This window comes from Leptodactylus fuscus, chromosome 8 (genome assembly GCF_031893055.1).
Source record: "Leptodactylus fuscus isolate aLepFus1 chromosome 8, aLepFus1.hap2, whole genome shotgun sequence".
Lineage (NCBI taxonomy): Eukaryota > Metazoa > Chordata > Amphibia > Anura > Leptodactylidae > Leptodactylus > Leptodactylus fuscus.
The window spans coordinates 10,772,906-10,785,376 of NC_134272.1; the positions used below are offsets into that span (position 1 = coordinate 10,772,906).

Here is a 12,471-nt window from a genome sequence, read left to right on the forward strand (position 1 = left end):
AGGAAATTTTCATTCATTTAGACAGGCCGGGTGATGATGCAGATGTGATCATGGCCTAAGATAAGAAGCACATGCCCCCTACTCTTACTAATATAGCGCCAACATATTCTGCAGCGCTTTACAGGCATTGTCAGTCCTTGTCCCATATTGGGCTCATAATCTAAATTCCCTATTAGTCTGTTTTTGGGGTGTGGAAGGTAAACAGAGCACCTGGAGGAAACCCACCAAGCACTGGGATCCTTGGGCCCAGATGATACAATGATTCTGAGAACCCAACCTCCAATAACCCCCAAGGAATAGACCACAGTACCCATCAGATTTGGATGTCTTCTGCTGGACCATTAGAGCCTGATCCCGGCGGAGGATCCTCTGGTCGACCACGAGGCTACTCATGGGTTAGTTGACTACGTTCTGAGACAAAGATGGCTGCTGTATGGCATACGTTGGAGCATACGTCTCAGCAATAGAAGGGGACCTTAGATGTAGACACCAAACGTAGAGCTAGTAGACAACGTGGAATCGTCTACAAAATGGCTCCATGGATGATGAGGATGATGAGTAGTGTTTCTTTCACTAGGACCCGACAATGAGGGACATGTCGATGCCGCCTTGGTGTAAGGTTTCGTTACACGAAGGTGAATTCACAATGTATGGCTGTGCACAAGGCGCAATATAGGAAAGCTCCAGACTTATCAAGGCGCCCTGGATTCTGGGGAATGACCGACGTAATCTTCCTCCCAGACAGAAGTGACTGTGTAACATACAAGGAACACGAATGACTGTGCAAGACATCTCCCTCCGGAGTCTCCTCCTGCACCACTTACATTCGCTCCTCATTCAACCCTTTTTTTTTTTTTTTGCATTTTTCCCCTTGAAATCACATAACTGTGGTTCCTTCTCCCCAGCCTCTACCCCTTTTCCCATCTCTCTCCCCTCCCTCTCCTCATTGCCTGCCCCCCCCCCCTTCTCTCTCCTCCTCCTGCTCCTCTTCTCCCCTCCCTGCTCAACCCAGCATAGGAAAAGCAGCCAGGAAAGAGAAGAGCGAGAGCGAGCGGCCTGTCTGTGTACTGGTGTGAGGCCCCTCATGTCTGGCCAAAGAGAACTGGAGCCTCACTTCGCTCCTGTCTGCACCCCTAACCACCAGGAGAGGGGCACCCCAACCTGCTGCATGGACGGCCAGTGACCAGAAGCCGGCACCACTGCAAAAGCCATTGCATGAAGAGGAATCTAGAAGGAGAAAGAGACTGCTGTTCACATCCAGCACCCCAAAAAGAAGAGGGATCTTGAGGAAATTGCTCCTGTCCTTGTGTCTGTCTGCATTGACTCTGCCTGGCGTATCATCTCGGGGATACTGGAATATTTTCCTAGGAAAGATGGAGCCCCCCCTTCAGCGTGGATGGAATATAATATATATTATTTTCTCCCTTGGGGCTACCAAGTGAGCTGCTCCTAAATATTTTGGGAAGAAAGGAAGCAGGAGATGAGCCTATGCAGGTTCCCCGGCGTCTTCTTGGGTGTCTTTGTTACATATTAATGTATGGACTGCATTGCCTTACTGTGGTCCGTCTGCATCTGGAGATATCTGCCTTCCTGAATGACTGTATTTAGCTGCCAGTACAGGGAGACAGGAGAGGCTACTTTGCATGGAGGCGCAAGTGAGTGCTGCCTGGGGCAGGCTGGAAGCTGTCAAAACCCTTCTGTTAGTCTGTAGCTGAAGGTTAGGAGGGGGCGGTAGTGTTAGTAGTGGTGGTGCAGGGGGGAGCGAGGTGGAAAAAAAGAAAAAAAAAAGTCCCAGGAAAACTATATATCGACAATATGGCTTCCCCTGTGAACCAGCAGCTGCTGCATCATACGGAGGTGAGGTGTGATGGCAGCGGGGACAGTACTAGTGTTACTGTGAAAATTAATAGGCAGCACCACCAGGCACCTTCGAGACGTTGCAAATACAGCATATCATCCAGCTGCAGCTCGGGGGAGTCTGGGGTGAAGAAGGGTGGGGGAGCCGGGGGTGTTAGAAGACAGAAGAAGCTCCCACAGCTCTTTGAAAGGTCTACATCCAACTGGTGGAACCCAAAATTTGACTCCAGTAACCTAGAAGAAGCCTGCGTGGAGAGATGCTTCCCACAGATGCAACGCAGGTTTCGCTACGCTCTACTGTACCTCTCCGTGTCTGGGCTCCTGTGGAGCATCTACTTTGGTGTTCATATGAAAGACAGACTTATTGGCTACCTTGTACCAACTCTGTGCTTCCTTGTGGTGTGCCTAGGCTTTTTCTTCTTCACCTTCACCAAATCTTACGCTCGGCACTGCACGGCCATCTCCTTGCTCGTCACGTTGCTGGTCTTTGCCTTGACTTTGGCCTCTCAATTCCAGGTTTTGACTCCTAAAAATGCCCACAATGACCTATCAAATCTTACTTTCCTACCAAGTATCACTTCGACTTCTTGCATGTCCCAAGTCGGCAGTTTCTCCATTTGTGTGGAGGTGTTACTCCTTCTCTACACAGTCATGCACTTGCCCTTGTACCTCAGTGCCTGTCTTGGGGTAGTCTACTCTATACTATTCGAGACCTTTGGATACCACTTTCGAGACGAAGGCTGCTTCCTTCCTTTGGTCGATAGGATGGCTCACTGGGAACTGTTAAGCAAAGCGCTGTTACATGTGTGTATTCATGCTATAGGAGTACATCTCTTCATCATGTCTGAGGTCCGTTCACGCAGCACTTTCTTAAAAGTTGGCCAGTCCATCATGCATGGCAAGGATCTGGAAGTGGAGAAGGCCCTCAAAGAAAGGATGATTCACTCTGTCATGCCAAGGATTATTGCCGATGACCTAATGAAGCAAGGGGATGATGAGAGTGAGAACTCAGTGAAGCGCCATTCGGCGTCAAGTCCCAAAAGTCGCAAAAAGAAGTCTTCTATCCAAAAAACGCCAATTGTCTTCAGGCCCTTCAAGATGCAAAGGATTGAACAAGTAAGCATACTGTTTGCTGATATTGTCGGATTCACTAAGATGAGCGCCAACAAGTCTGCCCATGCCCTTGTGGGACTTCTCAATGACCTGTTTGGCCGTTTTGACCGCCTTTGCGAAGAGACAAGATGCGAGAAGATCAGCACCTTGGGTGATTGCTACTACTGCGTGGCAGGATGCCCCGAACCACGGGCAGACCATGCCTACTGCTGCATTGAGATGGGCCTTGGCATGATCGAGGCCATTGAGCAGTTCTGTCAGGAGAAGAAAGAGATGGTCAACATGCGTGTTGGTGTACACACTGGTACAGTCCTATGTGGTATCCTTGGCATGCGGAGGTTTAAGTTCGATGTATGGTCCAATGATGTCAACCTTGCCAATCTTATGGAGCAGCTTGGGGTTGCCGGCAAAGTGCACATTTCTGAGAAAACGGCAAAATATCTGGATGATCGCTACCTGATGGAAGACAGTTTGGTGGCGGAGCGAGTCGGGCAGATTGTAGCGGCCGACCAGCTAAAAGGTAAGACCCGTCTCCTGCACGGCACATGCTCTGAGGCCTATATCCTAATCCTATGCTCAGAAACAATAGCCTTATTTACTGCAATGTGGTTTTAGAACAAAACTGACATTACATCTGCCGACATGTGATCACGAGGAAGCCAAGACTACGGCCATCATAATTGAATTACCAGGGATTATTTTTTATGGTTTAGATCTTAGACAAACTTCCTGTAGTGTGCCGATAAATTCTCCTGGTAATTTTGAGTGTCGCTCTGATAATTTGCCATGAAGAGGTCACCGAGGATTAGATGTCTATCTCGCGCGGCCTGTCCTGTTCATTTGCATTCATTAGATATTACATAATATTCATCACTGTCTAATCCCATCCTGATAATCCGCCATCAGGAGGTCATGATATATTACTGTATAAAGAAGCAAAGCGCTGTGTAATCTTGTCTCGATAATCTGCAGCCAGGAAATCACTATTTAATCATTTTACGTGCTACGTGGATTCTTAGCAATGATTGATCTGTACTTTCCTGCTTTCCTCTGGACTTCCCCAAAAATGGAAGACCGCCCAATGTCCTGGAAGGGTAGGCTAGTCTCCTGGGCTACCTATTAGAAACATTAGTGGTTTGGCGATGGACGTCTGGCCGGGTGGTTTTATGGGCACAGAAGGTCCTGGCGTCCATCACTCAACCACCGATGACATCATGACGTTGGTTCCGGTAAGAGTGAGACACTCTATTACTATATAGAATCATGCCGGTGCTTGACATGGGCCTTTCTGCCGCTGCCATGTAGACCTCACAGACAAATGTAGACATCAGAGACAAAGAATGGTCTTTGCTTCTGTCACTGAACCACCGATGACAACATGGCAGTGACCTCATAAGAAGCCCTCCATGGCACCAGTGATGATGCTAGCGTGTGATCTGGATCTTTTGGCCGGCACCCCTGGTCTCTTATCATCAACCATAACTAGATTCAGTTGTCTCTTTAGAGTCTACCAACGTCCCTGGTGGTTGGCACTGCTGTAGGGGTCTTCGTTGCATTAGGACACCCTGTTACTGACACTGCATGGATATGGTGGGCCCCATTGGTATGGCTGCGGCCGTCAATTATATGAGGGCACTCTGGCTGTCACTATTTTAGGGTGCCCTTTTATTATTGGGGAATTTAGGACATCAGGCTGTTGGTGTTTGACGGGCGTAACCAACATATGAAAGAGCAGGGCACATGTTTGAAGAATTACGCCCCCTACTGTAACTTCACTCAAAAGTAAGCAAGTATAGACTTATATATAGACACGATGCGTTATATAAAATCCAAAAATATGACTCAGTAGATCCCGCTGCCTTTCATACATTCATAGACCTGGATGATTTTGGTTGATAATCCAATATTGGAAGATTACCCTATACTGTCTAGGGGCAGAATCGCAGATTATATTACTTAGATTAAGGCGATCACTGTATATTACATAGAGTCCTAGAATCTACTAATCCCGCTTCACAATCTGCAGTCAAGGGGATGTCTATATACTGTATTAGGATACTGCTGGATAATCTAGATGATATAGAATCCTAGAAATGGGTGATCCTGCCTGATAATCTACAGTATAGTACATATAGATTACAGATTGAGGCTGATACATAATAATCCACCATATGTTAGGAGTTAGAAGATCATATGCTGGAAGTGGCATATATATATAGGAATGTTCCTGGCATTGTTGGTGGCAGGGATTTTTCGGGTGGGTGGTGTAGAGAGGGGGTTGTGCAGCACTTGCACTGCTGAGTCACATCCAGAGCGCAGCTGCAACAACTCTGCTCTTTTCCTGCCACCAACCATTAGACCGCAGGAGATATCTTCTACCACCCAGGTCCTGCACTCAAGAAATGTTTAGGTTTTTTTGGATCTCTGTTATAGAGATCCTTCACCTGGCACTGATATAAGGGTCCTGTGCCCGGCACTCGTATGTTATGTGGCATTGATATTATGATATGTGGCCCTGTGATAGGGTTCTGCGATGGCACTGTTATGTAGGACCTACGGGTGGCCCAGTTATCAGGGTTCTTTGGTTGACATTATTATGAGGGTTCTATGGTTGGCCCTGTTATCAGAGTTCTATAGTTGGCATTATTATGATGGTCTATGGTTGGCCCCGTTGTCAGAGGTCTATGGTTGGCCCTGTTATCAGGGATCTATAGTTGGTTTTATTATGATGGTCTATGGTTGGCCCTGCCGATTACCTGAGCAGTCATAGCAGAAGTCATATTATGCATGTTTCATCCATTGGGATAACTATAAGGAGGGGGATCCTTTTTCCAATATGCCCCTTTCAAACCCCATTATTCTTATGGGCGTTATCATTACACATTTTTCAGACTGATAATTCAGATAAACTGCGCCACCCAGTGGTAAAAACTCAATGAAAAACTGGTCGGATGAAAATGAGACTAGGGCACAGGACCTCTTCTCCAGGGATAGGGGTGTGGTGGTGCCAATCAGCACCCAATAGGGCTCCCCATATGCAAGGTATACCGCGGCATACAAAAACCATCACAGTATGGCAGATATAATGCCGTACTGATACATATTATTCTATGCCATTATGTGCTGATAAAATGTATATCAATATTTGGGGCAGTGTGAACTGGAACTAATTTAGCACTGCAAGGTCTGATGGCAACGGCAGTAGAATGGAAAGGGTTAAACGTCCTATAATAAATACCGTCTTGTGCGTCCCGCCCTCTGTATACCGTACTTACCTCCTGTGATCTTAGCTGTTAGAAGACATTTACTTGTGGTTATACCGCAAACTTTATTATTCGGCCAGGATTACAAGCTTTATAATGGGATTTTAAGGTGGAATATTTTTAAGCTGTGTAACAAATCTGATGGTAAAAGAAATTAAAAAATGGGTTTATGAAGTTTTATATTACAACTAGCACTGCATGGCGGTAATATTTTGGGCTATTTTTGCACTATATTGCAGTTTTTTAAGGACTATAGTTGGGGGGAATGGGTTTATGAGGTTCTATAGCAGAACAAGTACTGTATGGCGGTATTATTTAATACTATTTGTGTACTATATGGCAGTTTTAGGACTGTGGTTGGTAAAATTGTTTTATGTGGTTCTATATTAGAATCAGCACTGAATGGCGGTGTTATTTAGTGTTAATTGTGTACTATATGGCAGTTTGAAAAGGATTGTAGTCAGAAAAATTGGTATATGTGGTTCTATATTAGAATTAGCACTGAACGGCGGTGTTATTTAGTGTTAATTGTGTACTATATGGCAGTTTTAGAAGGACTATAGTTAGGAAAATGTCTTTATGAGGTTCTCTATTAAACCACATATTGAATGGCGGTATTATTTAATACTATTTGTGTTCTATATGTCAGTTTAAAAGGACTTCAGTTGGCAAAATTGATTTATAAGGCTCTATATTAGAACTAGCACTGTATGAAGATATTATTTAGTGCAATTTGTGTTGTGTACGGCAGTTTTAGAAGGACTATAGTTGGGAAAATTGGTTTATTAGGTTCCATATAAGAGCAAACACTATATGGCGGTATTATTTACTGTTATTAGTGTACTATATGTCAGTTTTAAAAGGACTTCAGTTGGGAAAATTGGTTTATAAGGCTCTATATTAGAACTAGCACTGTATGAAGATATTATTTAGAGCAATTTGTGTAGTATATAGCAGTTTATTAGGTTCTATATAAGAGCAAACACGGAAAGGCGGTATTATTTACTGTTATTAGTGTACTGTATGGCAGTTTGAGAAGGACTATAGTTTGGAGCATGTTTTTATGAGGTTCTGTATTAGAATAATCACTGAATGGTGATGTTATTTAGTGTTATTTGTGTATTATATGGCAGTTTTAGGAGAACTATAGTCTGTAAAATAGGTTTATGAGGTTCTATATTAGAACAGGTTCCATATGGCAGTATTATTTAGTACTATTTGTCTACTGTATGGCAGTTACAGAAGGACTATAGTCAGCCAAATGGGTTTTTGAGATGCTATATTAGAACAAGCACTGTATGGCGGTATTATTTAGTGGCGCTGTACAATGTGGCTGCTACATTTTTTACTGCTGATCTCAGAGAGGCAGAGTACATAGGGGTTTCAAAGATGGCGGTGTTTATTGCAGGTGTCCAGAGTCCTTCGCTCTTGTGCTTTTAGTTCCTGGGATTTTCCACACTTGATTACATCTTCAGTCGTAGCCAAAGGAATTGCAGGAGGAATGTCATGTACGCAAATAACAATCAGGGAGCCGCCATCTTGAGTAACCTCGAGTCCGATTTATTCAACTTTTTGCCTCTTTTCTTGTGTGTTATCACAACAGGGGAATGATTTACATAATCGCTGCCCGGGTTTAGAAAACACATCGCAGGCCGCGGTATCATGCACAAATAAGGCTACAACCACTTCGGCTGTTTACACAACACGTGACACTTAAAAATCCACCTCAAGACATGTCTGAGGAGAAGCAAGACCAAAGACCGTGACCTTGTGACGCCAAACTGATCTTACAACGTTGCGTTATTGCTTCTATGGTTTACATTGTAAGTGCAATATTTTAGAACGTCGTGGATCGGCCCGTTCCCCTAACAGGTCTGTTTTAGTAAATGTTTGTATTCCCTAGGAGAGAACAATATATATATAATGTTTCATATAACTATGTCCCTCTGTTACTCCCCCTGGAAATATATGAAAACGGTTCCCTTTGTCAATGGGGTGCGTCCCTGCATGGTCAAACTGTGCAACGACATGATACGTGAAATGGTGACATACAGTTGTCCGTTTTTTACATTTCCAGGAAGAATAACAGAGGAACGGCACACATTTCTAAGAAAAGATGAGTCGTTACTTAAAGGGATCCTATCATTTAAACTTAAATTTTTGTTCCTATCATGTCAAAATAGCCTTAAGAAAGTCTATTCTTCTCCTACCTTTAGATGTCTTCTCTGTGACGCCGTTCCGTAGAAATACCGGTTTTCGCCAGCATGCAAATGAGTTCTCTCGCAGCACTGGGGGCAGTCCTCAGCACTCAAACAGCACTGGGGGTGTCCCCAATGCTGCGAGAGAAATCTCCAGCAACACCTCCATCTTCTTCTAGAACGGCGTCTTCATGTGCCTTCTTCCGGCGCAGGCGGAGAAACTTCTAGGCTTCGGGCAGAGCTGACTGTGCATGCCCGCAGCCCCATGAAAAATGGCCGCTTACACAGTTGTGGCCTGTGGGCATGCGCAGTCGGCTCTGCCCGATGCCTACAAGTTTCACCGCAAAAAGCCGTGAAGAGAACATTCCTGAAGAAGATGGAGGCAGCGCTGGAGAGTTCTCTCGCAACATTGGGGACGCGCCCAGTGCTGTTTGAGTGCTGAGGACCACCCCCAGTGCTGCGAGAGAACTAATTTGCATACCGATGAAAACCGGTATTTCTACTGAACGGCGGCGCGGAGAAGACATCTAAAGGTAGGAGAAGAATAGACTTTCTTAAGGCTATTCCTACGTGTGATCTACAAAAAATTACATTTAAAAAATAGGATCCCTTTAATAGGTAATACAAGCATTTTCTAAATCAGACATGTCAGGAGAAGTGACCAGAATTCTGTAAAGAAACCATAAGCTAGGGCCCCACGTTGCGAAGACACCGCAATTTGCCCACTGATTTGTAAAAACGCAGCATTTTACAGTCACTAGCGAATCTCATCCCCACACTGTCGGAAAATACGCGCTGTGGACAAGGTGTGATTCCCGAAACCATCGCAGTTTTGGAAATCGCAGTATGTCAATCATACCTATAGAAACGCAGCAAAGGAAACCTCTGTGGGAAAAACTGCAAAGTGTTGCCGCCACGTTTTTTCCCCGCAACGCTTTTTTTCCGCGACCGGCTACGTGCAGCCCTAACCTTAGTGCCCTATAGATAGTAATATTTCTCCTCCGGCCTGTTCCAGGGCAGATTGAGGCCATGACAATGTGATAAACAGAGGAGGGGTAAATACAATGGCCTCTGTTTTTGTGTACTCGTCGCTCTCTTGCCCAATGCTGTATCTGTGAATACACGCTGATCCCTTCCCAGGACAAACATGTCTGTTATCTGAGCCAGGTGCCGCCACGTGAGCTTAAAGGGTGAGCTCACCTTTGATGAACCTATAGATCTTACTATTCTCCTCCCCAGACAGATACAGGAGGATCCTCGCCGCCGCCGTGGATGTTTATGGCCTCTTTTCCCTATGAGACGCTATTTGTGTTGTGGTTTGATGGATCAGAGCTGATCTCTGTTATTGCTGTACACACAGGCAGGGTCAGTAAGACGGCTCAAAGGTTTTAAAAACACCCTGGGGTATAGTACAGCATGGACGCAGGCCGCGTTACAAAATCTTCTACAGGACCCCCTATACATTATGGGGACCACAGGATTGCAGTAAGACATTGGCACCCCTTTCACTAGTATAGGTAGGGTGCAGATTTAGCAGTTGCTACCGGGCCCTGAACACGAGGGGGCCACATAAAATATAAATGCTATTCTAAGTGGCACAAGGTAGGTACATTTTGCATTGGGGCCCAGGAGCAGCACAAGACTCAGGACAGGGGCTGGATTCACACCAGCACTCGTACTACATTCGGAATACGCTTGAAAAATGCGGAACTCCAGCGGACCCCATTATTAAGCGAATTGGGTTTCCGTTTTTCGGGTTCCTAAGTGGACCTGAAGAACAGACACCCAGACGCAAGTGTGAACCTAGTCTTGTACAGGTTTAGGTTTCTCTTCACCTCTGTCTCCTTTAAGTCTGGTATTAAATCCACTTCTTATCTCCGGCGCCTGATAACCTCTCACATCGCCATTATTATACACAGACTGCCAGTACTCAGTCTTGTATGTTTAAGATAACTGATATTGTCTTCAGATGGAAGGCAAATTCCAAGACACTGATCTGTGTATCTTAAGGCACTGTATATTGGAGGTATATACAATAGGAGAGATCAGAAGTCTAGACCCTCAGGTATCGAGGTCAGCAACCTTAAAGGAAATCGCCATTGCTAAGCAAAAATTCACCAACCCAATCTGCCCATTGAAAGCAATGAAAAATACGGCTCTGTCTCGCACCCCGTTTCCGAAAAGCGGAGATGGCAGCGGTGAAGGGCCCGTAGGTTTAAGGTGTACAATAGGTGATCTTTATATACATGATCGATACGGTAGATAAGCCGCGTATTATACTGCACTGGATATGCCAGATTATCGGACGCCAGATTGCAGGAATTGCACCGTATAGTGTCGCCATGGATTGTAAACCGACGGTCCTACGATGGGATATCTAGTTGTAGACTCTCATCTACGCACCCGATGACATTTGACGGACGCTCTGGGCGCTCTCGACTTGAAGGAGCAGACATCCTTTTCTTCTTTGGCTCTCTTCTGACTGTTTAGAGAACCTGAGTGTTGAGTTGTTTAGGAAAGGCCGCTCCTTGGCTCGCTGCTCAGGACTGCACCTTACAGGGTGGTGTCTGTACATAGATACGCCGACAAGTATGATCTTTATGCCTGGGATATTATGATAGCTGAAGTGCTGCCAGTTATATATCTATTAGCCCAAGTGCTTCCGTAACACAGGTCGTGTGAAGTGCAGTCAGTGCCAGAACACGGCGGTGACATCTGAACAGCCATAAATATGGAGGCCTATGGTGCAAGGTCATGGTAGCCCCGGGCAATATCTGCAGCACCTTGTCGTCTTATCTCTTACAGATTTATGACACCCCTCTATATATCATGGACAATTGCTTACAATTCCCTAATAGGATGTTACTATCTATGGTGTCTCTTACCAGTGGGATTTTTCTGATCATAAAGCGTGAATTTCAGATTCGTCACATTTGCCCGATATTGGGCACATTTTTGCACGATTTTGCATGTTTATAAGCCTACCCATTCCTGCAGAGTTGTAGCTCTCATGTGTCCTTCTGCTGGCGAGTGCACGTACACCAGGACGTACCGTACACCAGGACGTACCTATATATTGGGATGTAAGAAGGGGTTAAGGGTGGTCTGTCAGCGCTGTATAAAGAAACCTGAAGCATTGTATACATCCCTATGGCATGTGGTTATTTAGGTTGCGGGTGTTGAGTGTCAGATCTCCACCAGTATGGTGACTTGTTCTCATATGGGTCCACACTTGTTGGCGGCGGTCCAGTAGAATATTGTGATTAGGGTGGCACATACCCCCCTACACCCATTTTAGGACGGACCCTTATTGTGACTTGAGAACAAAAATGCGACGGCCATTTCCCTATTTGCAACATCCCGTATATACTGCCCTGGCCCTGGATATAAGCCAGATCCTCCAAGAGTTGACAAGTGTCCTAAACAAAGGTCATCTAAGTCTTGGAAACCCCTTTAAGTCCTTTAAATCCCTTTAAGTTTATGCTGATATCTATGAAGAATGTAAGATCAGTCAGGGTATTCAGAGGTGTAACTTGTAGCTCTTAGGCCCCAGTGCAAATCTGTATCAGGGCCCTTACCTACATTTAGAACAGTGCTTTATGTTACACATGGTCCTTTGGGCCCCCCAGGGTCCACGGCCTGGTAGCGACTACACCTCCAATGGCTACACTCCTGACGGTATTCACCACCTGTCTACCAATTCATCCGTATTCACGAGACAACAATGGCGGCCATGTTGTGCTCCTCAGGACTGCACAGCCATGTATCGCCAGCTTGATGCTGCGTCTTTAGTAAAATGTTTATCACCTTCAGATTTTCTCTGACCCTGAATCCATTCGCCTTGACTGACAAAATACCAGAGTCTAGATACAATGTTTTCCTGTGTATACTCCTCTGTGTCATGAGATGCTATCTGAGCGGAGGCAGCCATTTTGTGTGTTGACCAATACAAGTGTGGGGGACGCACTGCTCACTAGAAACCAAGGACGGTTTGTTTGTCTTAAAGGAACATACACTGGGGGATATTTACCCCCTACGCC

The 12,471-nt window shown here is 45.3% G+C and overlaps 1 protein-coding gene across 1 annotated transcript in view; it reads left to right on the top strand.

Moving 5' to 3' along the window:
- The first annotated feature begins 1,025 nt into the window (after positions 1 to 1,025).
- Positions 1,026 to 12,471, top strand: part of ADCY9 (adenylate cyclase 9) — a 53,998-nt gene continuing 42,552 nt past the window's right edge. The window contains exon 1 of the mRNA XM_075284073.1: positions 1,026 to 3,490. Coding sequence (XP_075140174.1) covers positions 1,816 to 3,490 — 1,675 coding nt within the window. The 5' untranslated portion in view covers positions 1,026 to 1,815. The remainder of the gene's footprint in view (positions 3,491 to 12,471) is intronic.